Raw genomic sequence first — 23051 nt, 5'->3', positions numbered from 1 at the left:
TTAACTATATTTAATATATTTTTAATTCCAACCTGCAATGTTTTTAAGCGTTTATTAAGAGATGACTCATCAACTTCCAGAATAAAATCTTCTACTGACATGTACAGCTTCTGCTGCATTTCATTTCTTTGGGAAATCAAAATATTCCCTTCATTCTGGAGGAAGAAAAAAAGAATAACCATCATTAATACATCGGGTCTTTTCTGCATATGACCTATTTGAATAAAAGTGATCTCCAAAATTTAACTTTATATTCTCCAAACATAGTAGCATTTAGGACATTTCTCTCCTTAGAGCAACAAAATGACCAAAAAAAAAAAAAAAAAAAAAAAACTTTCTTTCTCTTAATTAAAAATAAAACATTTAAGTTCTACAACTCTGATCTGCTAATTTTTATTTTTCCCATTATTTCTGCAACAATGAAATTTTTGGGGTTTTTTTAGAGAAAATTATGTAAGTTCCTACTAACTATATATGGCCTCTCTCCTACTCCCATCCCACTCTCAACTCCTTCAGCTACTCATCCTTCAAGATACACTTAAACACCAGGATAAACCTTCCAATTTGTCCAATAGGCTGTGTTTGGAAATACATATGTGAAAGACATCCAAGAACTCTACGCATTTTCTTCATTATAGCACTTACCATACTGTATTAAAACTATATATTAATATATCCATCCTGTACCCAAGAAAGAAAGGATCATGTCTTTTAAAAATTTGTATCTCTATTACTTACAACAGTGTCTGGCACATACACTTAAAAGTTTGAATTTTAGGATATTTTTTCTTGCATAAGCTCAACCAGACTATTTTACAACTATAAATAAAAAAGACCTCAAGTAAAGTCTATTGCTTTCATCATTTAAAAAAAAAAAAACAAAAAACATGGCAATCAAGTTAAAGAACTATGCAAAATACATGAATAAAAGTTAACAGTTCTAAGCCAAATTAAGTACAATAAGGGAAATAAAATAACAATTTCATTTGAGTGGCTAGTACGATTGTATATTTAGCCAATAATCTACTCTTTCATCTATCAAGTAAACTTTAAATCCAGAAACATAAGCAGTAGTAGAAAAAAAATCTGCTTTCAAAAAAAGTCACATCTGTACTAATAGAATATTAAGTGCTAAAGTACCATCCTGAATACTTTCACTATGCTCAAACCACAAAAACAAACAAGGCAGGTTTTTTTTTCATCTTATATGAAAATACATTACGAAGTATTTTAATATCAACAGTGTGGTTTAAATAGAAAGAGAATAGACTTTGCTGTCAGATATGTCTGGGTTCAAGTTCCATATTAACATTTAGAACTAGGGTCCGGGCATGGTGGCTAACACCTGCAATCCCAGGACTTTGGGAGGCTGAGGCAGGAGAATTACTTGAGCCAAGGAGTTCAAGACCTGTCTGGACAACATGATAAAACCCTATCACTACAAAAAGTACAAAAAAATTAGCCAGGCATGGTTGGTAGTGCACGCCTGTAGTCCTAGCTACTTGAGAGGCTGAAGTGGGAGAATCACTTGTGCCCAGGAGGTTGAGGCTGCAGTGTGCTGTGATCGTGCCACTGCACTCCAGCCTGGGTGACAGAGTGAGACCATACCTCAAAAAAAAAAAAAAGAATAATTTTTTAATTAAAAAAAAAATAGAACTAGGTAATCTTGAACAATTTCCTTACCCTTGTAAGCCTGTTTCCTCACTTATAAAATGGGAGCAAATATACCCATTTTAAAAGTTAATGTAAGAAAATGCTTATAAACACACTGCCTGTGTTTCATAGAAATTAAAAAATTATTCTGCTGTCACCTTCTTTCTTCCATAATCAGAAGTGATCAGTTAAAATCTAACATATAAAATAACCAAAATCTAATCCCTTCTCCAAACTAAACATTCCTGGCATTTTCAAAAGCCTAGTTATCCTGCTCATACTTCTCATTCAGAGCCAGTCAGGCTGCCAACTGGTCAACCTAGGTATGATTAGGGAGTAAGATTTACAGGGTGTAATCCACAGAGACAGAAACCACAAATACTTAAGATGGAACAAGTCCAAACACAACAAGTATAGAGCTCATAGGTGCTAGGGAAAGTTGTGGTGGTAGTAGGGAATGGTTTATAAGAAAAACAGGAAGTTCAGTTCAGTTCAATACAATAAACTAAAGAAAACTGCAACAGGAAATAAATATACTTGCACCTAAGCTAATAAAGAACTTATGTGAAATGTTTCATTGTCATACCCCTACTCACACACACAAACAACTACCTCCCAACAATAGGTGACTCAGACACTAATTAATAGTAAGGCAGAGTCTTATATGCATAAAACACACCACTCAGTCCAGAAAAGATCTACATTAGCATGTATGAAAGCCACTCTGGTTTACAAGCCTAATGTCCTTCAAAAGCCACTGTCTCTTATAACAACTCCATAGGTATAGCTTCCAGGGTCCCTCAAGGGGTATGTCTAGTTGCAAGAGTCCATATCAAGTATTTGTAGTTTGTAGTTCCTCCCAGTACAGATGCAATTTGACAATCATAAGTTATATTTACCATAAATAATGTTGCCTGGTAATAGCGTTGAAATATTTTATCATATTACCAAGGGAACAAAGACAGGGAGTTAACCAAAGGTCAAGTTTTCATGCAAAAGGGGAAAAGATTTTGTTACCCCTTATCCACAATCACCAGTTGTCTATTACACCTTTCTTACAAGGCTATAAATGAAGCAAATTATTAATATGAAGATACTGTAAAAGTTAAAGATTTTATATAAACTATCATTATAATATCTGCAGTTCCTTTTCTTTTTAGAAAGATAACATTTCCTGAGTTCTAATTTGATTACACTGTGATCTGAGACACTGTTTGCTATGATTTCAGTTCTTTTGCATTTGCTGAAGAGTGTTTTACTTCCAATTATGTGGTCGATTCTAGAATAAGTGCCAAGTGGCACTGAGAAGAATGTATGTTCAGTTGATTTGGGGTAGAGAGTTCTGCAGACATCTAACTGGTCCACTTGATCCAGAACTGAGTTCAAGTCCTGAATATTCTTGTTAATTTTCTGTCTCGATCTAATACTGACAGTGGGGTGTTAAAGTCTCCCATTATTATTGTGTGGGAGTCTAAGTCTCTTTGTAGATCTCTAAGAACTTGTTTTATGAATCTGGGTGCTCCCTGGGTGCATAGATATTCAGAATAGTTACCTATTCTTGTTGAACTGTTCCCTTTACCATTATGTAATGCCCTTCTTTGTCTTTTTTAATCTTTGTTGATTTAAAGTTTGTTTTGTCAGAGACTAGGACAGCAACCCCTGCTTTCTTTTGATTTCTATTTGCTTGGAAAATTTTCCTCCATCCCTTTATTTTGAGCCTGTATGTGTTTTTGTGTGGAAGATGGGTCTCCTGAATACAGCACACCTATGAGTCTTGACCACTTAGCCAATTTGCCAGTCTGTGTCTTTTAATTGGGGAATTTAGCCCATTTACATTTAAGGTTAGTATTGCTCACTCAAAACCACATAATTTCATGGAAATTGAACAACCTGCTCCTGAATGATTCCAGGGTAAATAATCAAATTAAGGCAGAAATCAAGAAGTTCTTTGAAACCAATGAGAACAAAGAGACAATCTACCAGAATCTCTAGGACATAGCTCAAGTAGTGTTGAGAGAAATTTATAGCACTAAATGCCCACATCAGAAAGCTAGAAAGATCTCAAATCAACACCTTAACATCACAATTAAAAGAACTAGAAAGGCAAGAGTAAACGAACACAAAAGCTAGCAGAAGACAAGAAATAATATCAGAGAAGAATTAAAGGAGATAGAAACACACACACATACATAAACCCTCCAAAAAAATCAATGAATCCAGGATGTTTTTTTTTTCTGAAAAAATTAACAAAATAGACCACTAGCTAGACTAATAAAGAAGGAGAGAAGAATCAAATAGACTCAATAAAAAATGTTAAAGGAGTATCACCACTGACCCCACAAAAATACCAACTACCTTCAGAGAATACTATAAACACCTCTACACAAATAAACTAGAAAATCTAGAAGAAATGAATACATTCTTGGATGCCTACACCCTACCAAGACTAAACCAGGAAGAAGTTGAATCCCTGAATAGACCAATAACAAACTCTAAAATTGAGGCAGTAATTAACAGTCTACCAACCAAAAAAAGCCCAGGACCAGACAGATTCACAGCTGAATTCAACCAGAGATACAAAGGACAGCTGGTACCATTCCTTTTGAAACTATTCCCAACAAGTGAAAAGGACTGACTCCTTCCTAACTCATTTTATGAAGCCAGCATTATTCTGATACCCAAACCGGTAAGAGACACAACAAAAAAAAGGAAACTTCAGGCCAATATCCCTGATGAACATCGATGCAAAAATCCTCAATAAAATACTGACAAACTGAAACCAGCAGCACATCAAAAAACTTATCCACCACGATCAAGTCTGCTTCATCCCTGGGATGCAATGCTGGTTCAACATACGCAAATCAATAAATGTAATCTAGCACATAAACGGAACTAATGACAAAAACCACATGACTATCTCAATAGACGCAGAAAGGGCTTTGATAATATTCAACATCGCTTCATGTTAAAAACTCTCAACAAACTAAGTATTGACAGAACATATCTCAAAATAGTAAAAGTAATTTATGACAAACCCACAACCTCAAATTGAATGAGCAAAAGCTGGAAGCATTCCCTTTGAAAACCAGTACAAGACAAGGATGCCCTCTCTCACCACTCCTATTCACCAGAGTATTGGAAGTTCTGGACAGGGCAATCAGGCAAGAGAAAGAAATAAAGGGTATTCAAATAGGAAGAGAGGAAGACAAGTTGTCTGTTTGCAGATGACATGATTTTATATTTAGAAAACCCCATCGTCTCAGCCCAAATCTTCTTGAAATGATAGGCAACTTCAGCAAAGTCTCAGGATACAAAGTAAATGTGCAAAAATCACAATCATTCCTACACACCAACAATAGGCAAGCAAAGAGCCAAACCATGAATGAACCCCCATTCACAAGTGTTACAAAAAGAATAAAATACCTAGGAATACAGCTAATAAGGGATGTGAAGGACCTCTTCAAGAAGAATTACAAACCACTGCTCAAGGAAATAAGAGAGGACACAAACAAATGGAAAAATATTCCATCCTCATGGATAGAAAAAGACTCAAGATCATGAAAATGGCCATACTGCCCAAAGTAATTTATAGAATCAATGCTATTCCCATCAAGCTACCACTGATATTCTTCAAAGATTTAGGAAAAACTATTTTAATGTTCATATGGAATCAAAGAAAGACCTCTTATAACCAAGATAATGCTAATCAAAAGGAAGAATGCTGGAGGCATCAAGCTACCTGACTTCAAACTATACAACAAGGTGACAGTAACCAAAACAGCATGCTACTGGTACCAAAACAGACATACAGACCAATGGAGCAGAATAGAAACCCCAGAAATAACACCACACATCTACAACCATCTGATCTTTGACAAACCTGACAAAAACAAGTAATTGGGAAAGCATCTCCTATTCAGTAAATGGTGCTGGGAAAACGAGACATATGCAGAAAACTGAAACTGAACCCCTTCCTTACACTTTACACAAAAATTAACTCTAGATGGATTAAAGACTGAAATGTAAAACCTAAAATATAAAAACCCTAGAAGAAAACCTAGGCAATAGCATTCAGGACATAGGTATGGGCAAAGACTTCATGACAAAAACAACAAAAGCAATTGCAACACAAGTCAAAATTGACAAATGGGATCTAATTAAACTAAAGAGTTTCTGCACAGCAAAAGAAACTATCATCAGAGTGAACAGGCAACCTGTTCTCCTGAACAGGAGAAAATTTTTGCAATTTACCCATCTGACAAAGGTCTAATATCCAGAATCTACAAGGAACTTAAACATATTTACAGGAAAAAGACAACCCCATCAAAAAGTGAGCAAAGGATATGAACAGGCACTTCTCAAAGGAAGACATTTATGTGGCCAACAAACATATGAAAAAAAGCTGAACATCACTAATCATCAGAGAAATGCAAATCAAAACCACAAAGGGATACCACTTCATACCAGTTAGAATGGCGATCATTAAAGTCAGGAAACAATAGATGCTGGAGAGGATGTGGAGAAGTACGAACACTTTTACACTGTTGGTGGGAATGTAAATTAGTTCAACCATTATGGAAGATGATATGGCAATTTCTCAAGGATCTAGAACCAGAAATACCATTCAACCCAGCAATCCCATTACTGGGTATATACCCAAAGGAATATAAATCATCCTGCTATAAAGATACATGCACAAGTATGTTTATTGCAGCACTATTTACAATAGCAAAGACTTGGAACCAACCCAAATGCCCATCAATAATAGACTGGATAAAGAAAATGTGTTACATATACACCATGGAATATGATGCAGCCATAAAAAGGAATGAGTTCATGTCCTCTGCAGTGACATGGATGAAGCTGGACGCCATCATCTTCAGCAAACTAACACAGGAATAGAAAACCAAACACCGCATGTTTTTACTCATAAGTGGGAGTTGAACATTAAGAACACATGGACACAGAGAGGGAAGCAATACACACCAGGGCTTATTGGGGGGTGGGAGGGTGAGGGGAGGGAATTTAGAGGACAGGTCAATAAGTGCAGCAAACCACCACGGCACATGTATACCTATGTAACAAACCGGCACATTCTGCACATGTATCCTGTTGTTGTTTTTTTTTTAGAAGAAATTTAAAAAAAAAATTTCCTTATGTTCAACAGATAAAAACTATAATAGAGAAAAATTCTCAACTAACCACATATTCACAAGTTTTAATCTTCTCCTGAGCCAGATTGTATTCTGCCCATATTTTCTCTAATCCATTCAAAGAAGCTGGAGTAGTAAAGCACCCTTCATCCAACACTTGTATAGCATCTGAAAGGTCATTTCCAAAACGAACACTGATGCCAACATGCCTATTTTTAAAAACAACACAAAGAAAAAGATCAATACATTAGAAAGCTGATGTGAGAAAAAGTTACACTTTAATAGTAATGGTCTAAAACTTACTGTTTATAGCACTGGCTTTGAAGAGGTACTTTTTAAAACTTTATATAAAATCATGTATAACTTATATTTTTCAGTCCACGTGTTTTTATGCAGACATGCATAATATAAACTTTTAATTAAAAAACATTTGTGAATATACTAATTTCATGACACAAAAAATATGAAAAAAATTAAAAATTTTTTAAACTATAAAAAAGGCAACATTGAAAGTCTGCAGAATTTGAAATGGTATCAAATGAAGCTTCAATTTTTGGTCTACAAATAATTTACAAAGTCTAAGAGAAAAGACATATAAGAAACCCACTTACCATAGGCTAATTGATCTAAACAAGAGTTAAGTTCCTACGGTATATTTTTTAGTCACAAAAACATCACTTCTAAATAAAGACCCAAAACATTTCTAATATTAAACACTGAAATACATGTGTCCTCTAGATACATATAAGAAAAAGCAATAAAAACAACTAAGATAGAGGGGGCAAGCCCAAGATGGCCAAATAGGAACAGCTCCAGCCTCCAGCTCCCAGTGTGTGACAGAGAAGACAGGTGATTTCTGCATTTTCAACTGAGGCACCAGGTTCATCTCACTGGGGAGTGCCAGACAATCGGTGCTGGTGAGCTGGTGCAGCCCGACTAGCGAGAGCTGAAGCAGGGCGAGGCATCGCCTCACCTGGGAAGCACAAGGGGGAAGGGAATCCCTTTTCCTAGCCAAGGGAAACTCAGACACACAACACCTGGAAAATCGGGTAACTCCCACCCTAATACTGCACTTTACCAAGGGTCTTAGCAAACGGCACGCCAGGAGATTATATCCCACACCTAGCCCAGAGGGTCCCACGCCCACGGAGCCTCCTTCATTGCTAGCACAGCAGTCTGAGATCTAACTGCAAGGCAGCAGTGAGGCTGGGGGAGGGGCGCCCGCCATTGCTGAGGCTTAAGTAGGTAAACAAAGCCACCAGGAAGCTCGAACTGGGTAGAGCCCACCACAGCTCAAGGAGGCCTGCCTGCCTCTGTAGACTCCCCCTCTGGGGACAGGGCATAGCTAAACAAAAAGCAGCAGAAACCTTGGCAAAGGTAAATGCCCCTGTCTGATAGCTTTGAAGAGAGCAGTGGATCTCCCAGCACAGAGGTTGAGATCTGAGAATGGACAGACTGCCTGCTTAAGCGGGTCCCTGACTCCTGAGTAGCCTAACTGGGAGACATCCCGTACTAGGTGCAGACCTACACCTCACACCTCACACAGTGGGGTTCAACCCTCAGACGAAGCTTCCAGAGCAAGAACCAGACAGCAACACTCGCTGCTCAGCAATATTCTATCTTCTGCAGCCTCTGCTGCTGATACCCAGGCAAATAGGGTCTGGAGTGGACCTCAAGCAAATTCCAAAGACCTACAGCTGAGGGTCATGACTGTTAGAACAAAAACTAACAAACAGAAAGGACACCCACACCAAAACCCCATCAGTACATCACTATCATCAAAGACCAAAGGCAGATAAAAGCACAAAGATGGGGAAAAAGCAGGGCAGAAAAGCTGGAAATTCAAAAAATCAGAGCACATCTCCCCCTCCAAAGGAATGCAGCTCATCACCAGCAACAGAACAAAGCTGGATGGAGAATGACTTTGACAAGTTGAGAGAAGAAGGCTTTAGTCGATCAAACTTCTTAGAACTAAAGGAAGAACTACGTAACCAGCACAGGGAAACTTTAACCTTGAAAAAAGAATGGATGAATGGATAACTAGAATAATCAATGCAGAGAAGACCTTAAAAGAAGTGATAGAGATGAAAACCATAACACGAGAAAATATGTGACAAATGCACAAGCTTCAGTAACCGACTCAATCAACTAGAAGAAAGAGTATCAGCGATTGAAGATCAAATAAATGAAATGAAGTGAGAAGAGAAGCATGGAGAAAAAAGAGTAAAAAGAAATGAACAAAGCCTCCAAGAAGTATGGGATTATGTGAAAAGACAAAATCTACGTCTGACTGGTGTGCCTGAAAGTGACAGGGAAAATGGAATCAACTTGGAAAACACTCTGCAGGATATCATCCAGGAGAACTTCCCCAACCTAGTAAGGCAGGCCAACATTCAAATTCAGGAAATACAGAGAATGCCACAAAGATACTCCTCGAGAAGAGCAACTCCAAGACACATAATTGTCAGATTCACCAAAGTTGAAATGAAGAAAAAATTGTTAAGGGCAGCCAGAGAGAAAGGTTGGGTTACACACAAAGGGAAGCCCATCAGACTAACAGTAGATCTCTCGGAAGAAACTCTACAAGCCAGAAGACAGTGGGGGCCAACATTCAACATTTTTAAAGAAAAGAATTTTCAACCCAGAATTTCATATCCAGCCAAACTAAGTTTCATACGTGAGGAGAAATAAAATCCTTTACAGACAAGCAAATGCTTAGAGATTTTGTCACCACCAGGCCTGCCCTACAAGAGATCCTGAAGGAAGCACTAAACATGGAAAGGAACAACCGGTACCAGCCATTGCAAAAACATGTCAAAATGTAAAGTCCATTGATGCTAGGAAGAAACTCCATCAACTAACGAGCAAAATAACCAGCTAATATCATAATGACAGGATCAAGTTCACACATAACAATATTAACCTTAAAGGTACATGGACTAAAGGTCTCAATTAAAAGACACAGACTGGAAAATTAGATAAAGAGTCAAGACCCATCAGTCTGCTGTATACAGGAGACCCATCTCACATGCAGAGACACATAGGCTCAAAATAAAGGGATGGAGGAAGATCTACCAAGTAAATGGAAAACAAAAAAAGGCAGGGGTTGCAATCCTAGTCTCTGATAAAACAGACTTTAAACCAACAAAGATCAAAAGAGACAAAGAACGTCATTACATAATGGTAAAGGGATCAATTCAACAAGAAGAGCTAACTATCCTAAGGATCTATGCACCCAATACAGGAGCACCCAGATTCATAAAGCCAGTCCTTAGAGACTTACAAAGAGACTTAGACTCCCATACAATAATAATGGGAGACTTTAACACCCCACTGTCAACATTAGACAGATCAATGAGACAAAAAGTTAACAAGGATATCCAGGAATTGAACTCAACTCTGCACCAAGTGGACCTAATAGACATCTACAGAACTCTCCACCCCAAATCAACAGAATATACATTCTTCTCAGCACCACACTGCACTTACTCCAAAATTGACCACATAAGTTGGAAGTAAAGCACTCCTCAGCAAATGTGAAAGAACAGAAATTATAACGAACTGTCTCTCAGACCACAGTGCAATCAAACTAGAACTTAGGACTAAGAAACTCAACCTAAACCACTCAACTAACATGGAAACTGAACAACCTGCTCCTAAATGACTACTGGGTACATAACAAAATGAAGGCAGAAATAAAGATGTTCTTTGAAACCAATGAGAACAAAGATACAACATACCAGAATCTCTGGGACACATTTAAAGCACTGTGTAGAGGGAAATTTATAGCACTAAATGCCCACAAGAGAAAGCAGGAAAGATCTAAAATTGACACCCTAACATCACAATTAAAAGAACTAGAGAAACAAGAGCAAACACATTCAAAAGCTAGCAGAAGGCAAGAAATAACTAAAATCAGAGCAGAATGAAGGAGATAGACATAAAAAACCCTCCAAAAAAATCAATGAATCCAGGAGCTGGTCTTTTGAAAAGACCAACAAAATTGATAGACTACTAGCAAGACTAATAAAGAAGAAAAGACAGAAGAATCAAATAGACGCAATAAAAAATGATAAAGGGGGTATCACCAGCGACCCCACAGAAATACAAACTACCATCAGAGAATACTACAAACACCTCTACACAAATAAACTAGAAAACCTAGAAGAAAGAGATAATTTCCTGGACACTTACACTCTCCCAAGACTAAACCAGGAAGAAGTTGAATCCCTGAATAGACCAATAGCAGGCTCTGAAATTGAGGCAATAATTAATAACCTACCAACCAAAAAAAGTCCAGGACCAGACGGATTCACAGCCGAATACTACCAGAGGTACAAGAAGGAGTTGGTACCATTCCTTCTGAAACTATTCCAATCAACAGAAAAAGAGGGAATCCTCCCTAACTCATTTTACGAGGCCAACATCATCCTGATACCAAAGCCTGACAGAGATACAACAAAAAAAGAGAATTTTAGACCAATATCCCTGATGAACATCGATGCAAAAATCCTCAATAAAATACTGGCAAACCGAATCCAGCAGCACATCAAAAAGCTTATCCACCATGATCAAGTGGGCTTCATCCCTGGGATGCAAGGCTGATTCAACATATGCAAATCAATAAACATAATCCAGCATATAAACAGAACAAAACAAAAACCACATGATTATCTCAACAGATGCAGAAAAGGCCTTTGAAAAAATTCAACAGTCCTTCATGCCAAAACCTCTCAATAAATTCGGTATTGATGGAACGTATCTCAAAATAATAAGAGCTATTTATGATATACCCACAGCCAATATTATACTGAATGGGCAAAACCTGGAAGCATTCCCTTTGAAAACTGGCACAAGACAGGGATGCCCTCTCTCACCACTCCTGTTCAACATAGTGTTAGAAGTCTGGCCAGGACAATCAGTCAGGAGAAAGAAATAAAGAGTATTCAATTAGGAAAAGAGGAAGTCAAATTGTCTCTGTTTGCAGATGACATGATTGTATATTTAGAAAACCCTATTGTCTCAGCCCAAAATCTCCTTAAGCTGATAAGCAACTTCAGCAAAGTCTCAGGATACAAAATCAATGTGCAAAAATCACAAGCATTCTTATACACCAGTAACAGACAAACAGAGCCAAATCATGAATGAACTCCCATTCACAATAGCTTCAAAGAGAATAAAATACCTAGGAATCCAACTTACAAGGGATATAAAGGACCTCTTCAAGGCGAACTACAAACCACTGCTCAGTGAAATAAAAGAGGACACAAATAAATGGAAGAACACACCATGCTCATGGATAGAAAGAATCAATATTGTGAAAATGGCCATAATGCCCAAGGTAATTTATAGATTCAATGCCATCCCCATCAAGCTACCCATGACTTTCTTCACAGAATTGGAAAAAAGTGCTTTAAAGTTCATATGGAACCAAGAAAGACCCTGCATTGCCAAGACAATCCTAAGCCAAAAGAACAAAGCTGGAGGCATCACGCTACCTGACTTTAAACTATAGTATGAGGCTACAATAACCAAAACAGCATGCTACTGTTACCAAAACAGAGATATAGACTAATGGAACAGAACAGAGCCCTCAGAAATAATACCACACATCTACAGCCATCTGATCTTGACAAATCTGACAAAAACAAGAAATGGGGAAAGGATTCCCTATTTAACAAATGGTGCTGGGAAAATTGGCTAGCCATAAGTAGATAGCTGAAACTGGATCCTTTCCTTACTCCTTATACGAAAATTAATTCAAGATGGATTAGAGACTTAAATGTTAGACCTAAAACCATAAAAACCCTAGAAGAAAACCTAGGTAATACCATTCAGGACATAGGCATGGGCAAGGACTTCATGTCTAAAACACCAAAAGCAACGGCAACAAAAGCCAAAATTGACAAATGGGATCTAATTAAACTAAAGAGCTTCTGCACAGCAAAAGAAACTACCATCAGAGTGAACAGGCAACCTACAGAATGGGAGAAAATGTTTGCAATCTACTCATCTGACAAAGGGCTAATATCCAGAACCTATAAAGAACTCAATCAAATTTACAAGAAAATAACAAACAACCCCATCAAAAAGTGGGCAAAGGATATGAACAGACACTTCTCTAAAGAAGACATTCATACAGCCAACAGACACGTGAAAAAATGCTCATCATCACTCGCCATCAGAGAAATGCAAATCAAAACCACAATGAGATACCATCTCACACCAGTTAGAATGGCAATCATTAAAAAAATCAGGAAACAACAGGTGCTGGAGAGGATGTGGAGAAATAGGAACACTTTTACACTGTTGGTGGGACTGTAAACTAGTTCAACCATTGTGGAAAACAGTGTGGCGATTCCTCAAGGATCTAGAACTAGAAACACCATTTGACCCAGCCATCCCATTACTGGGTCTATACCCAAAGGATTATAAGTCATGCTGCTATAAAGACACATGCACATGTATGTTTATTGAGGCACTATTCACAGTAGCAAAGACTTGGAATCAACCCAAATGTCCATCAGTGACAGACTGGATTAAGAAAATGTGGCACATACACACCATGGAATACTATGCAGCCATAAAAAAGGATGAGTTCGTGTCTTTTGTAGGGACATGGATGCAGCTGGAAACCATCATTCTCAGCAAACTATCACAAGAACAGAAAACCAAGTACCGCATGTTCTCACTCATAGGTGGGAACTGAACAATGAGATCACTTGGACACAGGAAGGGGAGCATCACACACAGGGTCCTATTGTGGGGAGGGGGGAGGGATAGAATTAGGAGATATACCTAATGTAAATGACGAGTTAATGGGTGCAGCACACCAACATGGCACATGTATACATATGTAACAAACCTGCACATTGTGCACATGTACCCTAGAACTTAAAGTATAATAAAAATAAAATAAAAAATAAAATAAAAAATAAAAAAAAAGCTAAGATAATTATTTACCCAAACTTTGGTGAATGAGTGGGTGACAGTAGGGTTAAATCAAGGAATAAATGTTTGCAAAGTGAAAATTGTAAGAAGCACCCCCTACCACCACAGGTTCAAAAACAAACAATAACAAATACAGTGGGCTCACTGAATGCTTTCATGCCGCATTGTTTATTGCAAAGGCATCTGTATGATTCTTGCATACTTTACCAATTTTTATTTTATGATAATTTGTATATATTCATTCACTCATTCATTTTCCAACCTGCTTACTCCAATCCAGGGGTCACAGGTGGCCACAACTATCTCAGCAGCTCAGAGCATTAAGGTGGGAACCAAACCTGGACATGACACCATTGCACTGCAGGATACACTCACGCTCATCCACACTCACTCATACTGGGACAATACAGACACACCAATTCACCTAAGTGGGATGTGAGAGAAAACCACAGTATTCCAAGAAAACCACCCAAATATGGAGAGAATGTGCAAATTCCACACAGACAGTGGGGCTCCAGCTAGAAATTTATTTCCTTCTTCAATGTTATAATGAAATAATGTTGAATGAAAACACGTTATTCAAGGACGGGGTATACTCCTGAAAATAACCCCAAGCAAAATAACTGGATATGGCAGTTTCCCATCAAACTATCACTTAAAAGCTATGTTGCTGTTTTTTCAATTTCAGTCTCAGTTATGACCTTAGAACACTATAGTTCCAAGCAGTGACAACAGAAAACTGACAAAAACAGTATAAAATTCATCTCAGAAATAACTATCTTTAATTTCTCTCCTTGAAGTCATAAAAATACAAAGGTTAAATTTTAAAGCAAAAATGGCAGGCATACAATTTAAATAAACAAAGAACCACTGATTAACAATTAGCTTAAAATATCCTTCTGAAAAATATGCTTTTTACCTCATTTCTTTCAGTATTTCCATCTTAGCTGCCAGATTTTTCATTCTGGTATCTATACAGGTCTTCAGAGTGCTTTCTAAGTGATTAGTCAAATCCACAGCAGCTGCTTTCTCTTGCTGAAACAAAGAATAAGCACATCCTAGTGTGACCCAAATAGGAAACTGTATTTCTGCTATAATTTAAATAATTTTTGGCTGGACATAGTGGCTCACGCCTGTAATTCCAACACTTTGGGAGGCCAGGGAGGGCAGATGGCTTGAGCTCAAAAGTTTGAGACCAGCCTGGACAACACGACAAAACCCCGTCTCCACAAAAAAATACATGGGTGTGGTGGTGCGTGCCTGTAGTCTTAGCTACTTAGGAGGCTAAGGTGAGAGGATGGCCAGAGCTAGGGAGGCAGAGGTTGCAGTGAGTCGAGATTGTGCCACAGCACTCTAGCCTAGGCAACAAAGTCAGATTCTGTCTCAAAAAAAAAAAAAAAAAAAAAAAAGTTTCCAAATTTGAATAAAATAGAATCCAGCTGCTGATTTTTATTTCAAATTAATATTTATTTTTAACTGCTTCAATTAAATAAAGAATGAAGGCTTTAATGATTCTAAGCAAACTATATATTATCACTCTTGGCACAGCATTTCAGAATTCATTCATCTTTTTTTGGTGCTATGTCTTTTTTTAAATTGTGGTAAAATATAGGTAACATAAAATTTATCATTTTAACCATTTTAAAATGTATAGTTCTGTTACATTAGGTACATTCATATTGCTGTGTAATCATCAGCACCATCCATCTCCAGAACTTTTTCATCTTTCCTAATTATAACTCTGTATCTATCAAACACTACTCCCTATCTCCCTTCCCCCAAGCCCCTGGAAACCACCATTCAACTTTGGGTCCCTACAGATTTGACTGCTCAAGGAACTTCGAATAAAAATACTACATGCAAATATGCCTGTATTAATGTCAAGCAACAACTCCCTTTGGCACAAGGAGTATTTTCTAAGCAATAAAGAGAGACATTTCATAAAGATAAATGGGTCAATTCATCAAAAAGATCCAACAATTCTAAATGTATACTTGCATAATAACAGAGCTTTTTTAAAAAAAAAATCACAAAATCTGATAGAACAAAAGGGAATAAAACAGACAAAACTACAATAATATTTAGATTTCAATACTTCTCTCTCAGTAGTTGATAGAACAAGTAGAGAGAGAATCTGTCAGGGTCTAAAAGACTTGAAGCCCACTATCAAGCAATTCAGCCTAATATTTATAAAGCACTCCACCCAACAACTTATAGGATACACATAACTTTTAAAAATGAATGGAACATTTCCAGACAGACCATATGCTGGGTAATGAAACAAATGTCAATAAATTTAAAAGAACTGAAACCTGAGTATGCTCTCTGATACCAATAAAATTAAATTAGAAATCAGTAACAAAATATATTGCGGGAACCACTGAGTATTTATCCAAAAGAACGGAATTAACATGCACTCCTAAGTTTACTGCAGCACTATCACAATATCAAAGACATGGAATCAACTTAAGTGTCCATCAATGGATCAAGAAAATGCAGTATATATACAATGGAATACATTCAGCCATAAACATGAATGAAATCCTGTCATTTGCAGCTACATGGATGGAACTGGATGTCATTCTGTTAAACAGGCACAGAAAGACAAATATTTTACATTCTTGTTAATATGTAGGAGCTAAAAAAGTTGATCTCATGGAGGTAGAGAGTGGAATGATAGATATCAGAGGCTAGGAAGGGTGTGTTAGGGACAGAAGAATAAAGAGAGGTTGGTTAATAAGTACAAACATGCAGTTAGATAGAAGGGTAAGTTCTAATGTTTGATAGCAGATGACTATAGTTAACAATGTATTGTATATTTCAAAATAGCAAGAAGAGAAATGTCTTGAAATGTTCCCAACACACAGAAATGATAAATCCTTGAGGTGATCGATATCCTAAATACCTACACCTGATCATTACACATTCTAGGCATATGAAAAAATATCACACATACACCAGTAAATATATACAAATACTATGTACCAAGAAAAAAATAAAATATATATTGGGGAAATCTTCAAATTTGTGGAAATTAAGCACATGCTTCTAAATAGTTCATAGTTCAAAACGGGAGTCACAAGGAAATGTTTTAAATATGCTTCACTAAATAATAAAACGTATCAAAATTTGTGGTTTGTAAATAAAGCAATGCTTAGAAAGAAATATTTATCTCTAAAAGTATATTATAAAAGAACAAAAGATTTAAAACAATAATATGGAGGACTTCAGGTTTCGGTTTCACATGTAAGGAGCCTGGAAGTCACTATGCCATCCTAACACATTAAAAAGCTGAACAAAGTGAAAATCAACAACTTTTCTCAGATCTGTAAGAAAAGGTGAGATAGGTAGGGTCATAGGGAAAACCGCTACTCCTAAAATTAGACAGACAGGGATACAGAGAATCACAACATAGTGGAACAGAAATTTCTACAGGAAGCAATGCCTAGATAGGAAAATCTGGACTTCTGACAAACTGCTGGAAACTAGGTGTGGGCAAGACTGAGAGTTGAAAGCTCCAGGGGCATCTAGGCATGCTGGCCCCCATGCTTTTGTGAGTTTTACCTCCAGGAGTTAGATCAGGTTCTCACAGTAAATACAGTATCATACATATCATTGCAGTAAAATCCCCTCATGCTTCCAGCAGTGAGAGGGGAAAACAAACCATTTTGAAATATCCCAGAGCACTATGTACTTCTTAATAAGATCTACCCTGAAAAGAAACCAGTTAACCACAGCCTAACCTGCTGAGGTTTCACCAAAGCCTACCCGACCTGGGGGAAGGAAATATCCAACTCCAGCCAGCTCTATCCTTCCACACGGAAGGAGGTAAATACCCAATTCTATCCTATTCTACCATACTATCCCACCTAAAGGGGGAGGAAAAAAATGAGAAACGCTTGTGAATTCACAGGCCAGAGGCATAGACTCACAAAAAGACTGAGATCTAATCACAGGACTATACAACACATCACTCCCCTGTATATCTTACAACTACATTATTAAAGACATAATTAAACCAATTGCTTTTTTACCTGATATATCATATACAGTTATCAAGAAAAAATTACAGCCAGGCACAGTGGCTAATGCCTGTAATTCCAGCACTTTGGGAGGCTGAGGTGGGTGACTGCTTGAGCCCGGGAGTTCAAGACCAGCCTGGACGATATGACAAAATGGTCTCTACCAAAAAAAAAAAAAAAGTGCAAAAATTAGCCAGGCATGGTGGTGCACACCTGTAGTCCCAGCCTCCCACTCAGGAGGCTGAGGTGGGAGGATCACTTGAGTCCAGGAGGTGGAGGTTGCAGTGAGCCAAGATCACACCACTGCATTCCAGACTAGACAACAGGGCAAGACCCTGTCTCAAACCAAAAAAAAAAAAAAAAAGAAAAAGAAAAAGAAAAAATTATAAACTAAAGAAAAACTCAGAACCAGATGTGGAAGGGATGTTGGAATTATCAGACAATGAGTTTAAAACAACTATGATTAATATGCTATGCATTATAATGGAGAAAATAGATAGCATGTAGTAACAACAGATGGGCAATGTAAGCAAAGAGATGGAAATCCTAAGAATGAACCAAAAAGAAGTGTTGGAAATCAAAACACTGTAACAGAAATCAAAAATGCCTTCAATGGACATCCTAGTAGACTGGACGTGGCTGACAAAAGAACCCCAAAACTGAGAAGCAATGACAACAGACTCAAAAGAAACAACAGAAGACCTAAGAATTGTGGGACAACTACAAATCATGTAACATATGAGTAATGAGAATGCCAAAAGGAAAAGAAATACCTAAAACGATACTGACTGAGAATTTTCCTAAACCAAAACATGGATCCAAGAAGCTCAAAGACCACTAAGCTGAATGAATGCAAATAATAATAATAATAAAACTAAACATATCATTTTCAAACTACAGAAAATCAAAGATAAAGAAAAAATCTCAAAGAAGCCAGAGGGCAAAAAACAGCTTACCTATAGAGGAGTAAAAGTAAGAATTATACTCAACATCTGATATACTTTGGATGTTTGCCCCCTCCAAATCTCATGTTTAAATGTAATCTCCAGTGTTAGAGGTGGGGCCTAGTGGGAGGTACTGGTTCATGGGGCAGATCCCTCATGGACGGCTTAGCACCATCCTCTTGGTGGTGAGTTCTCACTCAGTTCACACGAGATTTGGTTAGGACTGACCCCTTCCCTCCCTTGCTCCCCTCTGCTTGCTCCCTCTCTCCCCATGTGATAAGCTGGCTCCCCTTTGCCTTCAGCCAGGATGGTAAGTTTCTTAAGGCCCTCACCAGAAGCAGATTCTGGCACCATGTTTTCTATATAGCCTGCAAAACCATGAGCCAATATAAACCTCTTTTCTTTACAGTCAGTCTCAGATATTCCTTTATAGCAATGAAAACGAATATAACATCTCCTTGGCAAGCATGCAAGGAAGTAGAGAATGGAGTGAAATATTTAAAGTGTTGAACAAAGAAAAGCCACCAACCTAGAACTCTATGTCCTAAATCATCCTGGAAAAGCAAAGATGAAATAAAGACTTAGAGGGAAAAAAAAAAGATGGACAATGCAACTGGTAGACGTTTCTTGAAAGAAATGTTAAAATATGTTCTTTAAAGAGGAGAAAAACAATATAGGTCAGAAACTTGTCTCCACATAAAGAAGGAAGAGCATCAAAGCAGGAATAAGTGAAGGTAAAATATAAACTTTTATTCTCAATTGATCTGACAGAAAATAGCTTCTTAAAAAATAATAGCAACAATGTATTTGATTCTATATGTTTATATGTACATATATATGCTTACACATAATTATATATAAGTGAAATAAAAGACATCAACAACACAAGGAGTAAGAGGGAGGAATTAGGATTATTTTCTTATAATAAGGTGCTCACACTACCCATTAAGTGATACAGTGTTACTTGAAAGCGGGCCTGAATTAATTGTAAATGTATACTGCAAACACTAGAGAAACCACTGAAAAACATTTTTTTAAAAAGTATAACTGACATGCTAAGAAATAAGAAAAAATAGAATCATATAAAATGCTCAATTAAAGCACAAAAAAAGAGAAAAAAAGTGGAAGACAAAAGAACAAGCAAGAGCATCAGATAGATCTTAATCCAATGCAACCACATCAATAATCACTTTAATGTCAACGGTCTAGATCAGGGGTCCCCAACCCCCAGGCCATGAACTGGTAGGGTCCATGGCCTGGTAAGAACTGGGTCAAGGCTGGGCACAGTGGCTCAAGCCTGTAATCCCAGCACTTTGGGAGGCCGAGACGGGTGGATCACAAGGTCAGGAGATCGAGACCATCCTGGCACACGGTGAAACCCCGTCTCTACTAAAAAATACAAAAAACTAGCGGGCGAGGTGGCGGGCGCCTGTAATCCCAGCTACTCGGAGGCTGAGGCAGGAGAATGGCGTAAACCCGGGAGGTGGAGCTTGCAGTGAGCTGACATCCGGCCACTGCACTCCAGCCTGGGCGACAGAGGGAGACTCCGTCTAAAAAAAAAAAAAAAAAGAACTGGGTCATATAGCAGGTGAGTAGCAGGTGAGCGAGTATCACCGCCTAAGCTTCGCCACTTGTCATATCAGCGGCGGCATTACAGTCTCATAGGAGCGCAAACCCTATTGTGAAGTGCACACATGAGGGATCTAGGCTGCATACTCCTTATGAGAATCTAATTAATGCCTGATGATCTGAGGTGAAACAGTTTCATCCCAAAACCCCTAACCTCCCTCCTGGAAAAACTGTCTTCAATGAAACTGGTCCCTGGTGCCAAAAAGGTTGGGGACCACTGGTCTAAATACACCAGTTAAAAGACGGACTGTCAGAATGGATGAAAAAGCAAGATTCAAATATACACTGTCTACCAGAACTTACTTTAAATATAAAGATACCTACAGATTAAAAGTAAATGTGGTCAGGCATAGTGACTCACACCTGTCATTCCAACACTTTGGGAGGCTGAGGCTGGAGAACTGCTGAAGACCTGGAGTTCAAGACCTGTCTGGAAAACATGTCAAGACCCCATCTCTTAAAAAAAAAATGCCAGGGATAGTGGTGCATGCCCGTAGTCCAAGCTACTCAGGAGGCTGGGGCAGGAGCTCAAGCTATCCTTGAGAGGAGTTCAAGGTTGCAATGTGCCATGATTGCACCACTGCACTCCAGTCTGGGTGACAGAGTAAGACCCTGTCTCAAAAAAACAAATAAAATTAAATTAAACAGATGAAGAAAAATATACCATGCTAGCAATAATCAAAGGGAAACAAATTAACATAAGTACTAAACACTAGGAGCTACACTAATTTCACACATAGTAGACTTCAAAGCAAGAAAAGTTTTCAGGGATAAAGAGGAACACTAAACAATGATAAAGGGGTCAATTCTCTGTATGTGCCTAATAATAAAGCATCAAAATATATGACTCAAAGACTAACAGAACTGCAAGGAGAAATAAATAAATCTAGTATTACAGTTGGAGACTTCAACATCCCTCTATCAGAAGTGGACAGATCTACCATGAAAAATCAGTAAAGATACATTTGAACTCAATACCAATAAATTAGATATAACTAACATCCATAGTCTACAGTGGATAATTAACATCTACAGACTACAGCTGACTCTTGAACAAAGCAAGTGTTAGGGGTGTCAACCGCCACAGTCTTGAAAATCTATGTGTAGCTTTTGATTCCACAGAAACCTAATTACTAATAGCCTACTGTTGACCAGAAGCTTTATTGATAAGACAAGCCATCAGTTAGCAAGTATTCTGTATGTTATATGTATTATATACAGTATTCTCACAGTAAAGTAAGCCAGAAAAAAGAAAATATAAGGAAAAGCATAAAGAAGAGAAGATATATTTACTACTCATTAAATGGAAGTGGATCATCATTAAGGTTTTCATCCTCCATCATCTTCACATTGAGCAGGCTGAGGACAAGGAGGAAGACGAGAGGTTGGTATTCCTATCTCACCAATGGCAGAGATGGAAGAAGTGGAAGGGGAGGCAGGAGGGGCAGGCATAACTGATGTAACTTTTATTTAAAATATCCACATATAAGTGGACCCTTGTAGTTCAAACTCATATTCAAGGGTGAACTATAGCTCATCCAACAACAGCAGAATCTACATTCCTGTCAAGATCATATGGAAGATCCACCAAAATATGCCACCACATTCTGGGCCATAAAACACACCTTAACAGTTAAAGGAATAGAAACCATACAATGTCTGCTTTCAGGCCACAGTAGAATAAGTTAGAAATCAATAACAGAAAGATAATTGAAAAAAAATCTCAAAACATGTAAGGATTAAACAACATTACTAATAACACATGAGTCAAAGAAGAAATCTCATGAAAAATTTAAAAATACTTTCAAGATAAAAATACAACTTACCAAAATTTGTAGAATGTAGCATAGGCAGTGCATTGACAAAAATTAACAGCATTGAAATGCATATATGTCAGAAGTGAAAAAAAAACTAATATTAATAATCTAAGTTTGCTCCTTAGGAAACATAAAAAGAACAGCAAATTAAATCTTAAATATGCAAAAATAGGAAAGTATAAATCAATCGATCTGAAAACAGGAAATCAAGAGGAAAAAAATCAACAAAACCAAAAGTTGATACTTTGAAAAGATGAATAAAATTGGTAACACTATAACCGGGCTAATTAAGAAAAAAAAGACAGAGGACACAAATTGCCAGTATCAGAAATGAAAGAGGGCATCAGTACAGATCCAATGTAAAACATTAAAATTAAATATAACAATGTAAAATTAAAAATATGAACAACTCAAGGCCCACAAATTTGATAACCTAGATTAAATGAACTAATTCTTTGAAAGACATAATCTGCCAAAACTCACATAAAAATAATCTGAACAGATTTATTTCTATTTTTAAAACTGAATCAACCATTAATAAGCTTCCAAAACAGAAAGTGTCAGGCCTATATAAGTTCACTGGTAAATTCTACCAAACATTTAAGGAAAAAACTATACCAATTCTCTGTCATTGAATAGAAGCAGAGGAAATACTTCCAAACTCATTCCATGAGGCCAGCATCACCCTAATACTGAAAGCAGAAAACAGCATTACAAAAAAAGAAAGACACAAACCAATATATGTCATAAACATATATGTAAAAACCTTCCAAAAAATTAGAAAATTGAATCCAACAATGTATGAAAAGAAATACAGTTGATGCTTGAACAACACAGGTTTGAACTGCATAGGTCCACTTACTAACAGATTTTTCTCAATAA

At 37.4% G+C, this 23051-nt stretch overlaps 1 protein-coding gene across 10 annotated transcripts in view; it reads right to left on the bottom strand.

Annotated features, from left to right (window-relative positions):
* The window catches only part of STK31 (serine/threonine kinase 31), a 142778-nt gene that overhangs the window by 76207 nt on the left and 43520 nt on the right, over positions 1-23051 (bottom strand). For 9 of the 10 annotated variants that reach the window (XM_050783122.1, XM_050783113.1, XM_050783117.1 and 6 more), the window contains exons 9-11: positions 14677-14792; positions 6856-7015; positions 33-155 (exon numbers count right to left, since the gene is read on the bottom strand). In XM_050783122.1, the coding sequence (XP_050639079.1) occupies positions 33-155; positions 6856-7015; positions 14677-14792 (399 nt within the window). The remainder of the gene's footprint in view (positions 1-32; positions 156-6855; positions 7016-14676; positions 14793-23051) is intronic. The other variant, XM_050783123.1, reaches the window with a different exon arrangement.

This window comes from Macaca thibetana, chromosome 3 (genome assembly GCF_024542745.1).
Source record: "Macaca thibetana thibetana isolate TM-01 chromosome 3, ASM2454274v1, whole genome shotgun sequence".
In the NCBI taxonomy this organism is placed as follows: domain Eukaryota; kingdom Metazoa; phylum Chordata; class Mammalia; order Primates; family Cercopithecidae; genus Macaca; species Macaca thibetana.
This window is presented reverse-complemented; position numbering and strand designations above follow the sequence as displayed.